The 21,598-nt window shown below is 41.4% G+C and overlaps 1 protein-coding gene and 1 pseudogene across 3 annotated transcripts in view; one reads left to right on the forward strand and one right to left on the reverse strand.

Moving 5' to 3' along the window:
* Window positions 1–215: 215 nt before the first annotated feature.
* AFAP1 (actin filament associated protein 1) overlaps window positions 216–21,598 on the reverse strand; it is a 440,313-nt gene continuing 418,930 nt past the window's right edge. For all 3 annotated transcript variants that reach the window (XM_029591685.1, XM_029591691.1, XM_029591678.1), the window contains 4 exons: window positions 16,085–16,249; window positions 10,187–10,377; window positions 7,781–7,942; window positions 216–912 (listed from right to left, as the gene is read on the reverse strand). In XM_029591685.1, coding sequence (XP_029447545.1) covers window positions 886–912; window positions 7,781–7,942; window positions 10,187–10,377; window positions 16,085–16,249 — 545 coding nt within the window. In that variant the 3' untranslated portion in view covers window positions 216–885. The remainder of the gene's footprint in view (window positions 913–7,780; window positions 7,943–10,186; window positions 10,378–16,084; window positions 16,250–21,598) is intronic.
* Window positions 20,751–21,466, forward strand: LOC115085549 (annotated as a pseudogene).

The raw sequence follows: 21,598 nt of genomic DNA on the forward strand, positions 1-21,598 counted from the left end.
TCTTAGGTAAAATAATAAAAAAATTTGAGAAGCATATTGTCAGCGTCCCAAGAGCAGTATAAGTGGCTCATAATCAGAGACTTTACAAGCTGTAACAGGTGTTTACCAATAATAAAAACAGAGAAAAATGCAGTTAAAGCATGGCAGCTTTCTTTTATCCTGTGTATGCATAACCCCCCCCCCCCCCCCCCCCCCCCCCCCCCCCCACAATGTGCTTCACAGTGCTGTGCAATTATCTCGTTATCTACAGTGGTTAGGGAGATTTGTGACATAGCTGGTGGTGGCGGCAGTGGTTTTTTTAACACCAGTTCAGCTAACTTATCCCATACCCAAGCAGAGTCATGGTTCGGTATCTTGACACAAGCAGAGGTTGAAACCAAGCAACTGTCATCATGCGAGTTCCCCCCAACAAGTCCCATGCCACCATCTACCAGGTGTGCAGCGCAACCTCCAGAATGGAGCTCATGAAATCCAACAGGAAAGAGTTATCCTTATATTGCTAAATAACATGTAAACAAAACGAGTTCATTTTGGTATTAATGTGCGTCTGCCCTAGTTTTTTCTCTAGCGTTTATATTGCAACTTAATTAAAGCTGTTTGTTTACCTACTTTAAAAAAAAAAAAAAGTCTAACCGTTTTTAATTACGAGTAAATGATTCATCCAAGTTACTTCAATATTTTTTTAAACAACTGAAGATGGAACCATATGTGGTAGAAGTAAAGTAAGAAAAAATGGGCACAATCAAAGAAAGAAATGCACGTAAATGAGGACCAAGTTGGTATTTTCCAAAATATAGCACCAGTTAGGCAGTCTGACGTGATGTGCCATCTTGCCTCGGTCCATAGTGTACAAAGCTGGTGATAAAGTTCACATATTTTACACGCTTATGTTCCATTCTTTAGCTCCCATTCCTGAAAAAAAAAAAAAAAAAAAGAAATTTGAAGTTGATAATTGTTCAAAGTAGAAAATCATTACCATGTGCAACAACTACGGTGCAGTCTTACAAGATTTTTGAACACGTTAATTTACAGTATGCAGATTAGAAAGTAACATTCAGTGGGCTCGAACAGCTCATCAGCTATGAAATTAGTTAATGTAATCAAAATTAGAGTGTCTACTAGAAAAGAAAGTTCTTCATTTCAGATGTAAAACCCCTTCTATAGAAAGGCATTGCAGTAGGTATCAGAAGAGGATAAGGAGCAGAAAAACCCTGAGCAACCGCCAAGCTTTTCAGGACACAATAACCTGCTGAAGTTGTAAGAGAAATGAAGTCTATGAGGTATCGTGTTATCAGATCACTCTAAAAAGGATACGACTGGAGACTATTGGTTGGTTACTACCCTCCTGAGCACATTTTGACCAGCTGAATGTAAATGCCTAACACCTGGGTATTCAGAATTAAATATCTCGTGGCACTTTTGCTGCCTGAACTAGGCAGGGCGAGATTCAATGCAAGGACTTCAGGCTCTGTAGGCAAGCACAGGAATTCCTCTGGCTTCTCCACTGTACTGAGAGAGATGTAGGGCATGTTCTTTATCAGCAGCAAAAGCATTTAACTTGTGTGCAAGGAGAAAGCATTGAACTTGCTGGGCAATTACAAAAGCACTATGGGAACGGTCGCCAGCACACCCTCGGAGGAGCCTTGAGGGGGGGCCCGGCCCCGCTTCGGTGATGGCTCGGCGGCTGCCGTTGCCGCTCCAGACCCTAGAACCGTGTCGGGACGTGACCAGTGTCGATGCTCACTGGGTTTCCGGTGCTCGACCCGGTCTTTCCCCAGCGCGGGAGAGGGGAGAGACCACAGAGGATCGATCTCCTGCTCCGCGATACTTAGGGGTACTGGAGAGTGGCACCGCCAGGGGGAGAGATGGGGGATGGTTCCCCGCGGTCCATAGGTGTGGAGGATACTGACACCAAAGTGGACGGTTTTGGAGAGCCAAAAGGTTTCTCCATTTTGTCCAGGCGAGCACGACGCCCTTTGGGGGTCATTTGGTCGCACAAACGACACCTTTGGACGTCATGCGAGGCCCCCAGGCAGAGGCTGCATACCTCTTGTGGATCCGTGATAGACATGCTCTGTGGGCACCGTCAAGACGCCATTGAAAAAGAGGCCGGTGCGCGGTCGATGACAGACAGGGACCCAGAAATGGGAGTCGGGAATCGACCACGAAATGCAGAGGCAAAAGCCAAGGGGACCTACTGGGAGCCGAATGTGAAGGGGGACCAGACGCAGAAGAAAAAATCCCGAAAAATGCAAAGCAATGCTGCAAGGGTCTGGAACTCCACAACCGCAAGGCTACTGCATCGTGGAAAAGAAGAGACTGAAGGGGGTCCTCGCGTGGACGCACGTATAGCAGCAGGCTCGGCATGCTTGGTCTGCCAGTCAAAGTTTCCATTATCAGTTTCTAGAAACTTTGACAAAATGTTTTCCATGATGGGCTCCATCTGATGATGTCACCCACATGTGATGACTATCATCTGGCTTGTCCTAAGAGAAAGCATTGAACTTGCTGTGCAATTACAAAAGAACTATGGGAACGACCAGAAAACAAAAACGAAGGGAAGCAAAAGAAAGTTAATGTCAAGTAAATCCAATTGTTTAGAAGATTGTTCCCAAATTTTAGTTTATCTCTATATGATTGCAATATTGATAAACATGCATCTTTTCCTGCAAGGCTCGCTTTGTTTCCAACAGAGCAAATGTGTCAATGCTGGAGTGAGAAGCACACATGGACCACTGATTAACATTATTTCCAATTTGACATCTGTGTGATTTTTCTTTCCTTCTGACTTTCAGGGCTGTATTGCTTTATTCAAGGGTAAACAGATTTCCATGCTATCAAATAATGTAGCAAAGTGTGTGGCTCTTAACAGGTGGGCAGTAGTTGTCATCTGTGTTTATGGGTGAATTCATTCAAGTGGCACTGACTCCTTGACAATCAAAATCTGCTGTGAAGCTTTAATTTATAGCTATTAAACAGTTTACATATATTTGTTACATCAGGTCAGAGCAGCCTACAGTATAAGCGCACAGTACTGTAGATCACAGAGTTCAATGTTTGAAACAAACTCTTCCCTATAGTTATCCCCTATGACCGTAGTACTCACTTCCAGTCCCTTAAGGGCCATCCTATGAGATTCTGAGCAAGTCATTTAACTTTCCTGCTTTCATATTTAGGGGTCTATTTACTATCCTGCTCCACATGTCATTTATGGCACCTCCCATTACTGACAGTGGAATAGCAAATGTGCATTACTTGTATGATACTAGCAGAAAAAATATAAAAAATATGAAGTGCCTCATACCTGAACAGTTGTCTCACTCCCAATGCACCAGCCCGCTCTCTAAACTCATTAACCTAAGCATGCCTAGCGATCTCATCCCCAAAATCAATACGTCTCACAAGCATCAGGAGGACGACCTTCACAGGATCCAGCCATTAGGTTTGCACCAGATCTCTCTTCCTGTAGAAAACCTAACAAAACCTGATTCTTTGAAGTAGAATTTGGCCCAAACGAATAATTGCAACTGCCCCATTTATTTATTTTTTTAATTAACTCTTTTATTGAAGAATGTAGAGATGTGATTTGGCCGAACCGTTTGGTTTGGCCTTCGTTATTGGCCCACTGCAGGAACTTTCGTCTCCCGCGGTTCGGGCTGATTTTATTTCATCTGCTCCCAAAACGAAGCCTGAAACCCGCCCCGAATTACAATGGGGGGTTGTAAAAAAAAAAAAAAAAGCAAACAAAACCCAAATGCACCCCAACCCTTCAAATTTAATTTATTGCAACCCCCCACCCTCCTGACCCCCCCAAGACATGCCCGACCCCCCCCCCCCAAGACTTACGGAAATTCCCTGGTGATCCAGCGGGGGTGTCCTGGGAGCGATCTCCCGCTCTCAGGCCATCGGCTGCCAGCAATCAAAATGGCGTCGATGGCCCTTTGCCCTTACCATGTGACAGGGGCTATCGGTGCCATTGGCTGGCCTCTGTCACATTGTAGGAGCAATGGACGGCCGGTGCCATCTTAAAAAATGACTGCCAAAAGCCCTGTACACAACAGCATTCCCACCATATGTGATAGAAAGAGCCTTGTTCATTACAACCCTTCCAACATCGATCTGAAGTGTTAGGGGAGAAACGATGGATGCTTACTGGGGTGCGATACCATCTTAATAAGATTTTATAATTAGTTTCTATCAGGGAAGCAGAGAGGAGTCCTTTAAGTGTCCCATTTTCTCTTTCCACACCTGGAACAGTGCCGATTCCAAATTGTACAATGAAGAACTGTAATAATATCCCCTATCTCCAGTAAGAGACAATTTCCAGTTTTTCCAAGCGTGTAGTGTGGATGCCACCGAGGGAGGTACCATTGTCACCGTTCTCCATGTTTGTCTGTGTTGCCAAGGTATATCCGATAGCAGCATTTGTCCAACCATGGCGCCGGGGCAGTGATCTTGTACCAATCTATGAGGCTTCTAAGACGAGAAGCTGCATGGTATCACATTAAGTTGGGTACCCCTAGGCCACCCTGAGATTTGGATAGATATGAAATGCATTTAGCTACTCTTGGTTGCTTCCCCTTCCAAATCAAATGCATTATTCTTTTTTGCCATTTCTTAAGTAGATCTATTGGAATGTTGATAGGGATAGTTTGAAATAGATATAAGAGCCTAGGTAATACGTTCATTTTTATTAATTCTATTCTGCCTCACCATGATATGTGGTACCTGTCCCACTCCTCTAAATCCTTGTAGACCTTGGCCATTAATGGTGGGTAATTTAATTGAAAAAGATCTTGGGAATTGCCGATATATATCCCCAGGTACTTAATTTTATGTTTGGGCCATTTGAAGGGGAATTGAGAATGCAATGAGTGCGCTTGGGTTTCAGGAACTGTGAAATTTAGTATTTTGGATTTATCCCAATTTATGGTAATGCCAGATACGGCATTGAATTTAGTCATTTAGTTCACCGATTCGTGCACTGATCTTATAGGATCCGTCAGAGTGAATAAAATGTCAGCTACAAATAATGACATTTTGGAGGTAAAGGCCATCGATACTCCCTGTACTTCCTTGTTTGCCCATATCCTTGTAGCAAATGGTTCTAAGAATAGTGCAAAAAGGAGGGGGATAGAGGACATCCCTGTCTGGTTCCACATGTTACTGTAAAGAGATCCGAATATCCGTCTACGTTTATGCAGGCCCTAGGTGTGTCGTATAATTTCTGGACCCATTGAATAAAGGTTTGTCCAAATTGCATTTTTTCCAGGGTTTTAAAGAGAAAAGACCAATGTACTAGGTCGAAAGCTTTCTCAGCATCAACCAACAGTAATAAGAAGGGTTTCTTGTTTTCCTGTATCCACCAGATAAGGTCAGCAATCTTAAGCACTTTGTCTGTGGCCATACGCCCTGCAACAAAGCCTGCTTGATCCTGTTGTATAATTTTTGGCATTATAGAGTTCAATCTGGTTGCTAAGATTTTTGCAAAAATTTTTAAATCGATATTTATTAATGATATCAGTCGGTACAACCCACAGACTGCTGGGTCCCTGCCAGGTTTGTCCAAAATAGTGATTCCAGCAATGTTAGAGTTGGGAAGAAAATTAAAATCTCCTCTCAGGGCATTTAATATTTTAGTTAATAGTGGGGTTAGTTGTGTTGAGAATTTCTGGTAGAATCTGGCTGTAAAGCTGTCTAGGCCTGGTGATTTGCCAGGCTTTAGATTTTTAATGACGGCTTGAACTTCTTGCTCTGATATCTCTTTTTCCAGTAATAGGCATTGAGAGAAGGGAGTTCAACGGATGCTAGATAGGTCTCTATTTCCTCATCTCTAATAGCAGAGTTTGCACTATAGTTGTGAGTAAAATTCTAGAAACCTCCGCCTAATGTCTTGGCTGGTTGTTAGTATTGTTCCGGAGGTGTCTTATTTTAGAAATATTATTTTGTGAGATTTCTTTTATATTTTCTGCGCTAATAATCTGCCCATTTTGTTATTGCCCTCAAAGTATTTTTGTTGTGTCATTTCCAGGTTATGGGCGATGGATTTATTTTCTAATTCGGCTAGCTGAGACATACAACTTGTAGTGCGTTCAACTCTTTAGCTGAAAGGGATTGCTTGTGAATTTGTTCCAATTTAAAAATTTGTTGAAGGAGTTCCTGAAGTTTTAGCTCAAGCTGTTTCTTTTTATAAGAGGCATGGGGGATAATATGCCCTCTCACTACTGCCTTGAGACAGTCCCTTGTTGATAGTGGGGATATATGTGGCAATTCATTAAGATCAAGATAACATTGAATTACATCCTGATGTTTATCTGCAAATTGAGATTCTTCCAAAAGCCCATCATTTAACTTCCAATATAAACATCCTCTATCGTGTGCTGACATACCAGTAGTATACCAAATGGAAGCATGGTCTGACCATGTTATACTTTCTATTTCTGTCATATGTACTCTGTTAATAACCTGCTGAGTACCCAAATTTTTTTTATTTCTCTATTTATATGTAGTCCGCAGCAGAAGCAAGTTAAATAGTTGGGGGATCCTGGTGTACGCTTGTGCGCAATACTGACTTCATGGTGCTGTCCTGGCCTGCCCATGCACTGCCCATATCCTTCCCCTTTTGCTCAAAACCTTTGTCATGCACTTACTGGGAGATACGCACGTGGCCCGTGCACTTCCGAGTCATGTGCGTATCTCCTGGCTTGGCCGCGCATAGGGTTTTGAAAATCAATTTGATAGTCAGGGTGACCTAGCTCCTCCTCCTCCTCCCACTTGAATACATTTTTCAAATTTATATACGTATTTTGTGATACGATATTTATTGCATGCATTATGGAGCCCGAAATAACGCCCTAACACAATTTGATGAATGACCCCCTAAGATTGCTTAATTTCAAAACTCTGTTTTCTAATGCTGTTTCATATCTAGCAGATGTTATTCCTACAAGCAAACACCAAAACAGGTACTAGTTCTGTTGCTGTTCAGTACAAACTAGGTATTTCTCTGGTTTCCCTTGTTCTTTTATACAAGCTTAGTAGTCCCATCGTATTTTAAAATTTTGCTATCATTTTAATTTGCTTTATTTATCGCTTAACTTTCTCACACATATTCTTTGAAAACCCAGGGATTGTATTTCAAAACTTCTGGCAGCACATGATACTGACACAGTATTTTATTTATTTATTCATATATAAAACTCCTTACCACAGTACCTCCTTACCACAGTACCTAGGTACACTTAGCGACATCAAATCCTTCAAAAAGGAACTCAAAACATGGATATTCAGCCAAACTTTCAGAGATGGTGTTGGTTAAGCTGCATGCAACTTCCTGACTCATTATTCACCTCTGCTTGACACACACTAAACTTCTCGAAAGTTCTCTCTCATTTCTCACCTTTCCACATGACTCCCCCAAGCTGGCCAAAAGTTCCGGTTGGGTCCAGCGGGGGTCCGGGAGCGGAGGCGCGGAGGAGCACGTGACGTCGGCGTCACTCGACGTGACGCCGACGTCACGTGCTCCTCGCAAAGGAATACAGGGATGGCTTCCTGACTCCCCGCTGGACCACCAGGGAGTTTTGGTAAGTCTTGGGGGGGGGGGTCAGGAGGGTGGGGGGTTTAAGTGTTTATTTAGGTTCAACGTATTCAACATAGCTATGTTGAATAAGTTGAAAATCGCGATGCGTTGCGCATCATCACTTTTTTAAGTTTAAAAAAAAAATAAGTTGCGTTTTACATATGCGTTCAAAACGAATGCACACCCCTACTTATTTCTCACCTTGGCTTTTCGTAGTACATGGCCTCGAATAGGCGACGTTTTTGCTGATGGTTGCCTCTTCAGGATTGCTGCACTATTCACAGGCATCGAGCATTCAGTGTCACTGGTATCACAACTGGACACAGGAGAATTCTCCATTGTTCGATGCTTAAAAACAGGAGACTGGCATGGCAAACATAACAAAACTTCATTTTCAGTACCCATGAAGTAGAAGAAAAGTCTTTTATAGAAACAGCTCTAGAAGTAAAGCCAGGACATAATTCTGTGCCACATAAAGTGGCACTACGATGAAGGCAGTCAGTTCCTAGAGAAATTTCAGTTTGCATCATGCTTATACAGGCCCAATTTTTGTGTGTGGTAGCAAGCAGGGTAATTTCCCAGGGACCCAGCACAACAAGGAGCCCCCTTAACTATGCTAAGAGATGTAACTAAGGCAGAGCTTCATAGCACTGGCATAGCCTAATCTTTAGTTTCTACCCTGGACCCCAATATGTCCAGCGTCAGCCCTATGATTGAAATGGGCAACTTAATACAAAAGGAAGTACTTCTATTTTTTAAATAAAATATTTGAAAATATAAGGGGTAGAAATTCCAAAAATATCCACTTATCTAAGTTAGTTGGATAGAGTTAACCGGCTAACCTGGATGGGGATATTCAGCAGAATGGCTATGTTGCTTAATATCCCCGGATAAATCGCTACTTAACCAGATAAGTATTACCGAGCTAAGTTTAGACCTGCTATTGAGCAGTTAAAGTAGTGCTACCTCGTTATGCCCCTTACCCACCCCAAATTAGCCAGTTAAGAACTCAGCCAGTTTAGTAACTTAGGTAAGTTAACTGGCTAAGTGGCGGCCGCTGAAAATACTTGGCCATTTTAACCGGCTAAGTGCTTTTTTTTTTAATAGCCTCTATAAATGTTAGACCTATGATTTTACTGTAAAATCACAAGTCCAACTTATATTTTAGTGGTAAAAGGCTAAACTGAATGTACAGTGGCAGAAGCAGATATTGACTATATAATTTAATGTCCGCGCTAGTATTATGAGGTCCTGAATACATGCTGCAGTAAAGTGTTAAATGTTGCGAACGTGCATTCTAATTTGAGAGACTAATATACTCTGCAATATATATGCCACATATAATAATACATGCATTTGCCAGTATGGTGGAGTATGAGTATCCGGCTGCCAAGTACTATTTCACAAGTCAGACACGTATGCTTACAAAAGAGCATTTAATTCTTTTAGGATCTTTCTCTATATATGGGTAAATTTTAAAAGGAACGCACGTGCATTCATAAATGGGTGTATTGCAGTGTGAGCAAAAATGCGTCTCATTTTATACAGTACACACATAGCATATAAAATACTGTTATTACACAGACTTCTACAGCCTTTACACACGTATCTTGCATGGGGAGAGAGAGGAGGGAGAAGGGGGAGAGATTCTCTATATATGTATCACTCTAGAGGGGCACTTTGAGTTGGGGTGGGTTTTCGGGAGGTGGGCTGGGGTTAAGGGGGGTGTTGTTACAGACACAGAGGTATTCATAGTAAAACGGACATCAGTAAAGAATTATAGTCCTTGAAAAGTCCTGAAAAGTCCTTGAAAAGTCATGAAAAGTCTAACAGGAGGAGTTGATTTGGTCACCGAACTATAATTCTTTACTGATGTCCGTTTTACTATGAATCCCTCTGAATGTGTCTGTGACAACACCACCCCCCCCCCCCCCCCATCCCAATCTCAACCCTCCTCCCGGAAACTCACCCTGATTCAAAGTGCCTGAGGGAAAAGCCTTTGATAAATCACATCAAGTATTTACTATTTGGGATTCCCTGAGTAATCCAAATTTCTGAACATTCGAACACAGATGGGGATATTCACTCAACTATTATTTTTTTTTTGTCATTTTTAAATTAGCTTTTTTCACTTAGACTGGCTGAGCATACAACAGGATTACATTTTCCACATTAGGTAATTTTCGGTAAGTTGTCTTATTGGAAGCTTGAACATGGGCAAGTAGTCTGTAAGGGATTTTTCCTCTTCCTCCATGTGTACCCTTTTTGACTGTTAATGGATTCCATAATAGAGGCTTAAGAAGCTGTCAAATATGGAAATGAATATACACTTTAGAATGTGCAATGAAATTTGAATAATGCTGGAAGCCACGTTTAGTATCATTTGGAAAAGCAGGCTCAAAATGCAAAAATTATTAATTGGTATAAATTATTATGTGCACAGCTCATACATTTGAAATATATGTTATCTTCCAGATGAGTAAAAAAAAAAAAAAGTAAAAATATCAAATATTTTCTTAAAGAATTTGAACAGCTTCTGTTACCCGTTTACAAACCACAGTCATTCATTTGCAAATTTTTTCTCAAATACTTCAGCTTGGGACGTACCTGGGGGTTTGATGTCCCTGATTTTGGTTCTATTGCCAGCCCCAGCGTGATTCCTCCAGCCAGGGCTTTCTTTAAGCTTTCTTTAAGCTCAGTCAGCTCTAACTCCAGGTTTACACGTTCACCTTCTTTCTGTTTACATTCCTCTTCTAGCTTCTTTAACTTGTCCTCAAGAATAACTTGGGCCTTCCTGCCTGAAAGTCAGAGGAGTGCTTGAATTTATTTATTTATTTATAGACATAATAGTTTTTTATATTCTGTTTTTCGGCACTTCAAAGTGGATTACGTTCAGGCACTGCAGGTATTTACCTGTCCCCAGAGGGGCTTACGTTCAGGGATGGTAACTTTCAAGCCAGCAGGTGGGCGCACATGTGCGCATGTACGTCGGCCCGCATCCAGAGATGTGGCTATTTTATAACCTGTGCGCATAAATACGCATGTTAAAAAATACCCTGGCTGCTTGCGTGCCAGATTTAAAGTGGGTGCGCCTGTGCGGGCGAATGCTGCTTCTACCATGTATATCAGGGGATTTAAAAGGGGTACATGCCAACGCTATTCCCAGTTTTACCAGTTCGTCCCCAGATCGCCTAGTTAAAAGATAGGTCTTCCAAACCTCCCTAGTTTAATAGCCTTCACTCCCCCTCCCAGTTATTCCCAACCCTTACAATCCTGCAGATCTGCCTATTTTTCTTTCTTTTTTTTTTTTTTACTTACATGCCATCCATATGGCAGGGGGCCTCGACGCACGCTGGATTGCGTAAGTATTTACGCGCACATCTCTGTCTGGTTCATGCCCTGAAATGCCCATGCCGTGCCCAGACCAGGCCAATGCTCCACCCCCCTTCTTGAAAACCTCGGAGATGAGCGACCTCCAGGAGATACTCGAGCATCTTGGCGGTTTTTAAATCTCCGCTCACAGTTTGCGCAAGCCCAACATGTTCGTGCATCCCCTAATTAATGTGCTTGTCTGGCTTTTAAAATTCACCTTTAAGTTTGCACTTGAAGCAATGGAGGGTAAAGTGACTTGACCAAGGTCACTCTTCTGCCTTTTGCTAAGAATGGCCTCAAGGAGTTTGTGTTGTGCCCTCATCAATATTTTAACTGGCTGCAACTTTGTCACTGTATTATGACTAATGGTGTGAAATTACAGGACCTAACAAAGCTGGATTACATCTGTAAATCTATTTGGCCATCGCCTGAGCAAGTAGCGGATTTTTATAAATTGAGGCAGGCCAAATCCAGGAGGAGGTGTGTAGGGACTGAAAAATTATGAGAACAGGATTTGGGTAAGGGACTTGAGTGGTAGTGGACCCTATGGGATACATCTTGAAGGATTTCTCATTCTGCATCTCTTACCAGGCCTATATATTTTGTTGCTCATAGAGCCCTTTGGACATCAGCAAAGGTGAAAAAACTTACAGGTTCTGGCTCCACTTTATGTTGGTCTTGTCAGCTGGAAACAGGGCCAATTTCCTATTTATTGTATTCGTGCCAAACCTTATCCTCTTATTGGGCACTGGTGTGGGTAAGTGTATGCGCTGTTCTGGGGGGTTTCTGAAGATTTATCCTTTCAGATTATTATTTAGAAGTCATTAGTCCAATCATCCTCTTTATCCCATGCTAAATGTAAATTGTTTGATTTTCTGATATCTGTTGCTGTGCGGCTAATTCTGTTAGACTGGAAAGATAATACACATGTGAATATGAATATGTGATGGAACACTGTATCTCCTTACGGTAAATATGAAAGGGTTGCAGTTCAGCGAGATAATCGTTTGTTGTCTGAGGATTTGGGCTCCTATGTTACAATACGTCAAATCAAATTTGCGAGACTAGTACTTTGTTCCTCACTGCCCTTGTTGTGATCTGGTTTTTTGTTTCTTTTTTTTTCTTCTTTATGTTTTGCTTTTTTTGCTCTTTGAAATTTAATACATTTTGAACAGGGAAGAATGGCCTCAAGGAAGACAACAGCAAGTTTAATCGAACAATACCATTTGAATTAGCCATATGCTTAGAATCTAATTACAGCTGCCATTGCGTTAAGCAACAAGGGTCCAATGGTGTATCATTTATAGCTTTTATTCAGGTTCAGGTAGTTGGGCTGGAGGACTGAAGCTTTCTGCAGGGAAGGCCTGGGCGAAGAGCCATGCCTTAGCTTTTTTCCTGATCGTGAGTTAGGGTACTGGTGCATCAGTACTTCCAAGGGAAGTAATTGTTTTGCATTTGCATGTTGCGGGTGCTATTCGTTTCGGGGGGGTTGGCCGCGCATTTTCGATGCGGCCAAACGTGGGCTAATAGTGTGCTCCACCGGAGCGCACCTTACTGTATCGACCCATTTATGTCTTGATGTAGTGAATCCTTATTCTCATACCAAAAGGCCAATATACATAGATGATGCAAAGTACAATAAGGGGAAGGAATGGGAATCAAGGCAGGAAGAGAAAGAAAAAGGATGAAAGACACAAGGAAGAGACTAGGAGGAGATCAACATAGGACTGCGGAATGGAAGGAGGAGAAAGACTTGAAGGGTACATGAGGGGGAAAATTGGGTAAATGGCAGGGAAAAAGGGAAGCAAAACAGATCAGCAGGTGGGAAATTTTCAATCTCGAAGTTTAAGAAATTAATAAATATGCAGGCAGCAGCAAAATCGGTGTTATCCAGTATTATGGGTGAGTGCCGCATATATGCTTTTCTTCCAGTTGTGGAGAGGTTAAATGTGTTCACCTAATGCAAAGAGCTCCTAATGCTGAGAAAACGAGTATGGTCTCTGGACGCTAGAGTGGCTGACCTGGAAGAGATGAGGCAGAGAAGTACAAGGAGGAGACCATCAGGGACATGCTAGAGTGGTCCCACCTCACTCCCTGTCAGCCCCTGTGTTGTGTTGGAGGAGGTCACCAGGAACTGAGGAGAACAGAAAGGTATATCGATAAGACCTTTAGGGACATAGTAGAGCTTTCCCATCTCCATTCTGGCAGCCTCTGTGCTGCTTTGGTGAAACAGGAAAAAGAACATCATTTTTAAATGGAAGAAAGTGTTCCTATAGCTAGGACATGCTCTTCCAGGTATTGTATTATCCTTTTACATCGAGGATGCATCTCATAGCAGACTTAGTGGAACAGGACAACTAATAGGACACAGTGATACACGGGTACAAAATATATCGAAATGACAGAACAGAAAAGGCGGTGGTAGTGTGGTATATAGCAAGGACTCCATAGAATGAAGTAAGATATAGATTCATCAGGAAGCAAACTACTCTCTATAATCTTTAAGGATAGAAATCCCATGCAGGACAGGAAGCAGTATAGCACTGGGGGTTTACTAGTATCCACTCAACCAGGATGGTGAAACAGATTGTGAAATGCTGACAGAAATTAGACATGTTACTAAGCATGGAAACACAATAATAATGGGAGATTTCAATTACCCCAATATTGATTGGCTGCATATCTCATCTGAGCATGTCAGGGAAGATAATTTCCTAGACACCATAAATGATTGCTACATGGAGCAGCTGGTCCTAGAACCAATGTGGGTTGTGGGGAGGGGGAGAGATACTTTAGATCTAGTTCTCATTGGATGCAAGATCTGGTGTAAGAGGTAACCGTGGCGGAGCCATTTGGTACCAGTGATCATAATACAATCAAATTTGAGAAAAGTCACAAGACGAAATATAAATAAAACTACAACATACAACTTTAAAGGGGACGACTATGATGAGATGAGAAAACTAAGAGTTAAAAGTCTGCAAGAGGCATGGAGACTGTTTAAAAACAACAACTTGGATGCCCAGATAAAATGTATTCCACAAATGAAGATCAAACACCGGTCAGTATGGGTAAATGGTATTGTGAAAGAAGCTATCAAAATTAAAATGACATCTTTTAAAGAATGGAAAGCAGGGCCTAATGAGGAAAATAGGAATGCATACAAGCACTGCCAAATTAGATTATAAAACTAATAAAAGAAGCCAAGAGAGAATCTGAAGAAAGGCTTGCCACAGGGGCAAAGCTAATAATAAAAACTTTTCAAGTAAATTAGAAACAAATAAAAACTGTGAAAGAGTTGGGGGGGTGGGGGTTCTCAAGGAGAATAAGGTCATAGTGGAACATCTATGAGGTAGCATTCAAAACCTAGCTGGCTAGGGAAGATAGCCAGATAAACTTACCTGGCTAATTTATCTGAGATATTCAGCAATATAGCTGAATATACCCACATAACTTTAAAGTCAGTCAGACAAACTTATCTAGCTAACTTTAGACCTGCTCAATAGCAGATCTAATCTAACCAGCTAACTTAGACCTAGATTTATCAAAATGCTATAAATATAATGGAAATAGCGCCTGCGATAAAAAAGGGGGCATCTCGCTCTCCCACAGCCTGTCTGGGCACTTCACAAGTAGCAAAACTGCAAGTATCGCAGAGCACAAAAACTTTAACATGGTCCGTGATAATACCTATGCGAAGCACTAACATAGCGGGTGGTGTGGTAATTCTAAAATTATCATAGACATGCCCCTTTCTCTTTTCATGGGCGTTATCCATGCAAAATTATAGCATTTTGATGAATCTAGGGGTAAGTTAACAGGATAAGTAGCTCCTCCCAGTTACGTCCCCATCCTGCCCATCACTTACCCGGCTATTTGGCTCAAAATTAATTCTTTGTTTTGATTTTTACGGTGGAGGATGTTGGGCAGATACCCGCGCCTGAACCAGTTTTGTAGGTAATGACTTAGAGGAAGTGAATCAAATTGGTGTGAATCTGGAAGTGGTGCTACAGCAAACTGACAAGCTAAATAGTAGCAGATCACCAGGACTGGATAGTATTCACCCCAGAGTTCTAATGTACTGAGACTGCAGACCTGTTAATTACAGACTGGTAATCTGTAACCTACCATTCAAACCTGCCTCCCTAAGGACTGGTGTGTTGCAAATGTAATACCGATTTTCAAAAAGGGCCCCAGAGATGACCCGAGTAACTACAGACCATTCAGCCTAATGTCTGTGCCTAGTAAAATGGTGGAAGCTATAATTAAGAACAAAATTACTGGTCATATGGATTTACATGACATAATAGGGAAGAACTAACATGGATTTAGCAAAATGGAATTTGGACTTCCAGGCTTGCTCACAAACTTTTTTTTTTTTTTAAATCAGCCCCTCATTACTTAACCAGATAACTTTACACCAGGTCTCAGGCACATCTGGAAATAGCCAAATAACTTACTAGGCAACTCCTAAGTTATCTGGCTAATTCATCCCCGCCCTGGCGTGCTCCCAATGTGCTCATTTCTTGTTTGACTAAATCTTAGCCAGATAATGACTTATCCAATTAAATGTCAGCCAGGTAAGTATGGGGGATATAAAAACTTGTGACTTATCTGGCTAAGTACACCTTTAAAAAAATGTATTCCTTTATAAAAAAGTATACCTCTTAAAAAAAAGTATTTGTTTAAAAAGGAAGAGGACCCATATTTATAGAGGAAGGCATAGAATGTAACAGGAGCTGCATAATCTTTAAAATGTTACTCCATTTCATGGTCACATATTTATACATTTTTGCATGAATTCATTGTCCCTCATCTTGCAGTAAGAGTTTAGGGTACAGTCACGTCATGCATGACACTGACTGCTGTTCATGGTGACAGATAGTGAAACATTTTCCCCTTTCAGTGTATGTTTGCCGGGATCAATTGAAGAAACTCAAAAGAACAAGCCTTTTTTTTTTTTCTTTTTTTGGTACAAGTCTTGTGACTTGATTTTGGATATTTGCCTTTGCCAGAGTATCATTTATGAATGGGCTTTAAAAAAAAAAAAAAAAAAAGGATTATCTGGGGCGGCGTTATATTCTCCTTCTTAGAGATCTGATGGTGCTACAGATAAACAAGAGCCTGACTCACCAGTGTTAACCTCGATGGCAGCCCGCAGGTCTTTTCTTTCTTTCCGTAGCTGAGCCAGACGGTTTCGCAGGGCCTCTTTTCTCTTTAAAAGTTCCTCTTCTTTCATTTGTAACCTCTTTGCATCTGCTTCTACACGGTTCTTCCCATATTTATACTGATCAGTATCTGTAAAGGAAGACAAAGTACTTACTAAACGTTTTCTGCAGTCTAGTCAGCGTAGCATCAAAAAATGGAAACAAATAGGAGAATGAGATGTTCCTTCTTGATTTTAAGAGTTGATTTGATACTGCTCATCAGCTAAGGTGGTGTTTTCTTGTTGCTTCCTTTTTGCCAATTTTTTTAATTGGCAGGCACCCCAACAATCAAGAAGCCAAAAAGGAAAACAAAAAAAGAGTGCTTAAAGTGGGGGGAAGGGTCCTACAGAAAACCAGCATGGTAGGCTGCCCAGCTCCAAAGAACCATCTCTGCACTACAGAGCCTTTCATCTCTCAGTCACCAGTTTGAATCCAGGTCGGGTAAGTAGGGAACTATAAAGGGTGGCCTATAGGAAATGAGTGGCAGTCTCAGTCCTGTTCTGGGGGCCACAGTAGAAGCATTCACATCCTTATCTCATTCAGGCTCCTGCAACTCTAGAACTTTACAGCACACCTTGTCACTGATTAGTGAAAAGAACAGGAGGTGGCACTGTGCTTTGTAATGGAGTAAAACTACAACCAAACAAGGCACTTTTTCGGGTGGGGGAATAGGATGACCCAGTTGTAGGTGGGAACAGTAAAGACACTATTGTACTTATACGAGGTAATTCTGTAACATCATGCACAAGCTATACCAAATTTTCACAGTGGATATATGCGCATAAGCCCACTTTGAAAATTATCCTGGTAAAATTACACGTGCACAGATTTACACCTGCTATTTGATATGTGCCCAAGAGACGTAGGCGCATATTTTTTTTTTAAATTAAAAAAGTATGCATGTAAGTCCCAGCCTCGCCTAGACTCCACCCCTTGGAACGCTTCTTCCCTATGCATGGACCTAAATGCATATAATTTTATGAGTGCAGCGGTCGCACAATTTTCTGAAGGGCCATTTGTATAGGTAAAGTACTACTTTATTCGCAGAAGTCTGTTTCAACATTACCCCCATAATGACTTCATGTTAAAGAGTGGTCATGCTTTATGGATAACTGTTGGCTTTTTTTTGCCACTGCTTTTGCACTAAAGGCCTGTTTTATTTTGTCTTTATTTATAAAATTTCTAGCATGCTAACCCACAAATCTCAGTGGGTAACAGAAAATACACATATAAAATACAATCAAACAGCAATAATATGCGAGGAGGAATAGCCTAGTGGTTAGAGCAGTGGGCTACAAACCAGGAGACCAGGGTTCGAGTCCCACTGTTCCTCCATTGCCTCAGGTACAAAACTTAGATTGTAAGCCCTCTGGGGATAGGGAAATACCTACAGTACCTCAATGTAAACTGATGTGATATCTCAGATCAAATGTCAGTATATTAAAAAAAAAATAATAATACTAAACATATCATACTAACTCTTGTTCCACATAAGATAGCAATAGAGAAAAAAAAAATACATAGCAAATCAGGCCCTGAAATTCTTGTCCTTATTTTCAACACGAGCATAAGTGGTGGAAAAACATTTACCTATAATGAACACAGATAATGTACCTCAGAATGGTGGTAACGTTGTGTGCAACATGATAACAGCTAATTAAACGAAGCTGACAGAGGGAGCTCCAGAACACCAAGAAAGCTTGATGCATTTCACCAGATCATCACTTTGATATAATTGCTGTATCTCCCAATCAGAGAGATACTTTTATATTGTTCTTGGTGTGCTACATCATAAAGCTTCAACATGACCGTATGTGCAAACCCTGAAGGTTGGGCAAAATCACTCAGACCTTTGCTTGCTTGACAAGAACAATTATTTCTCTCTACATCAGCATTCATCATCAGTGTCCCGTGGGGAAATTCTAAGTTTACTTGTGTATTTGTTGGGTTGGAAATGGTGCACAAGCTTTGCTGGTGGTTTTCTTCCAGCTAATTGCTTCTTTCTCATATAAACAAAGCAGATAATTTCCTAAAAATAAAAAAAAAAAAAAAAATTACAGGAAGCTACTGGAGTTATTTATTTAGAGGGTCATTTATCTAAATGTGTTAGGGTGTTATTGTGTGCGTTAGGGCTCTAATGCCCGAGATAACAGCGTAACGCACATGATAAATACTGCATCGCGGAATGCATATGCAAATTTAAAATTAGTAGTTGAGTGGGAGGAGTTTGGGTAGAGTAAATGGAAATGAGGGTTGTTGAACTTTGCATGCGATAACATAACGCACAGTATTGTGGGATTTAACGTCGGAAATAACTACACCTTTTTTTTGTACGTTATGCCTCTGATAGTAGTGAATTACAGGATTTATCGCAAATCAGTTTGGGGTGGGGGAGGGGGGGTAGAAGAGAGAGAAAGAGACAGACCCTCTGTGGAAGCTCACTTAAGAACATAAGAACCTAAGAACCTTTTATACCACTGTAAGAGGGGGCAATTTTACATGCAGTCATACGTACGAACAAAACAGTTACCACTAGTGAAGATTTAATGTGATTTGGAGTGATGAAAGGTAAAAGAAAAGTAGATTTGTACCATGTTCTCTCTACCTAGCTTGATGTTCTTTCTACCTAGCTGCAATCAAGGTAGGTAGAGAGTAAAATGTACAAAAATACTCTTTTTACCTTTCATTACTCCAAATCACATTAAATCTTCACTGATGTTAACTGTTCTGTTTGTACATATAACTGTGCATGTAAAACTGCCCCCCCCCCCAAACTCACCCCGAGTTATTAGTGGCCCCTTTTACAGTGGTATAAATAGTTAACTTTTTTGTGAGCCTCTATAGAGTCTCTCTCTCCAGCAGCCCAAACCACCAATTATCATAAAATCCTGTTCAGTCTGTAATGCAGTGTGCAATGGACTTCTCAGCCTGCGATGAATCTAGGCCTTAGCTGGGATCAGCAATAATTCAGGAACCAGCCTTCTCCTTTTCCACCACTAGATGGTGCTGAAGGTAATGAAAATGTCCCTTGGAAAGAAAAGCACCCCACGTACCATGCTAGTCCACTTGAGTATGTAGAAGAAAAAGTCAACAAATAAGTTATTGGTGATAATATCTTTTTACTGGACTAACTTAACATACTTTAACTAGCCTTTGATAGCTGTCCTCCCTTCATCAGATCAAAACAAAATGAGCTAACGAAGTCCAAAGAGCCAAAGGGACAATTCAGAAAAATATAAGAAAATTGATCCACACTTTGAACACCTGCTGGGGGCAGCAAAGTTTGTTATAAATACTTTTCTTTTAAAAAACTGAATGGAAAAAAAGGAGCATTAAGGCACAATGGGGCCTTTGTACTTGAGTGTGATCATGTTTTGTTTTCTTGTGAAAGTATTTCTTTTATTAAGAAAACATTATGTTATGTACTATGGAGTTACCGCACCAGTTTCCATCAGCTAAAGTGGTTTATTTTTGTGTGATAACTGTTTTCTGAAAATTTCCAGTGTTTCAATAATTAAGTATTTCCCAATATGTACTATTCTGGCCCGAATACAAGACAACCCTTTAATACTTATGGCAGAAAAATCAATGTGGCCAGCAGATATTGCCACTTCCCCCACTGGACTCAGGCAGGACAACTACTTTTTTTTTAATCTGCTGGGTGGACTATGGCTTCTTCTTCCTCCACCATAGCCGGAATGGATGTGAATTCCTCCTTAACCCCCTGGCATCCTCTTCGCAATCAGGCCAAGCAGACACTACTGCATCCTGCTCTGGATCAGTCTAGGCCAGAGTGAGCAAAGCTTTTGAGCCATAGTCCCCCTATCACTCATGCAATTGGTTGGGAATGGGTTACTTTATACAGTTACATATATATATATATATATACATATATACACACACACACACATATATATATATACATACATACACACAAGACACATGCACACAAAGAATATCTATCAGGCAGCCACACTACAAGCTAGTGGCACAGAGCCCCCATTTTGTTTTCAAATTTCTGACAGGAGTAAGTTCTAAAAGGTACCCAGGCACAGAGGTAGTCACCCCACAGAGAGAAACAGACTGACAGACACAGAGCACAGATAGAAACACAGAGACAGACACATACATCCCACACCTAGACAGACACAGAGAAACAAAGACACCCCACACAGTGACAAACTCAACACTCAGACAGGCAGAGAAACACAGACATACCACACCTAGAGAGAAAAACATACCCTACACCCAGGAAAAGACAGCACACTCAGACCCTGGGAGAGGTATAGACACATCTCATTCAGATACAGAATGAGAAACACAGAGCACATCACACACACGGAACAATACACCAAACACAGAGAGACATACTGCACGAGCATGCTATAAAATCGGGTGTACGTCTGAAAATCTACCCCTATGGATATTCTGAAAACCAGGCCAGCTTGTGCCTCTTGAGGACCAGAGCAGGCAACCTCTGATGTAGAAGTGTGTGAAGGGGACAGCACATACTATACAGCCAGGGTGGGAAATTCTGCTCCTCAAGGGTCCCTAACCAGCCGGGTTTTCAGGATAACTCCCAGCTTGGCACCATGCAGGACCTCAATGCAGACATGGAGTGGAATGACATCCTGCGTAAAAAGGGCATCCTTCCTCCAAAGGAACAAGGGAAAGACGCAGCAAAGGATGATGAGCAGATACTGCAGCAGCAGTTGATCGTGAAAACCTACAAGGACATGACCTTGGAGGAGCTTGAAGAGAATGAAGACGACTTTAATGAGGAAGATGAACGAGCCATAGAGATGTACAGACAGCAAAGACTAGCACAGTGGCAAGCAACACAACTAAAGAATACATTTGGAGAAGTGTTGGAGATATCAGGACAGGCCTATGTTCAAGAAGTAACGAAAGCTGGAAAGGATCTATGGGGTGGTTTTGCATCTATACAAACAGGGAATTCCTCTCTGTGCTCTAATAAACCAGCACTTCACTGGACTGGCAAGGAAATTTCAAGATCTCAAATTTGTCAAAGTTATTTCTACAATCTGTATCCCCAACTACCCGGATAGGACCCCACCGCCTGTTTTTGTCTACTTTGACGGTGATATCAGGGCACAGTTTATTGGACCGCTAGTGTTTGGAGGCATGAATCTGACTAAAGATGAACTGCAGTGGAAGCTTTCAGAGTCCAGTGTGATAAAAGACTGAGCTGGAGGAAAACCCTAGGAAGCAAACTGAGGACCAGCTGATGAGCAAAGTGCGGTGCTCAGCTCTTGGCAAGGAAGACAGTGACCCTGAAGATGATTAATGTGTGTGTTTTTCTTTCCCACCTTTAAATACACTTAAGATTATTCTCTTTATAGATGAACTGCAATAGTAACCTCAGCCTAATAAAATCAATAATTAACAAACAGTTCTATATTGAAAGAATCCTGTTACT

Source organism: Rhinatrema bivittatum, chromosome 1 (assembly GCF_901001135.1).
Source record: "Rhinatrema bivittatum chromosome 1, aRhiBiv1.1, whole genome shotgun sequence".
Classification (NCBI taxonomy): Eukaryota; Metazoa; Chordata; class Amphibia; order Gymnophiona; family Rhinatrematidae; genus Rhinatrema; species Rhinatrema bivittatum.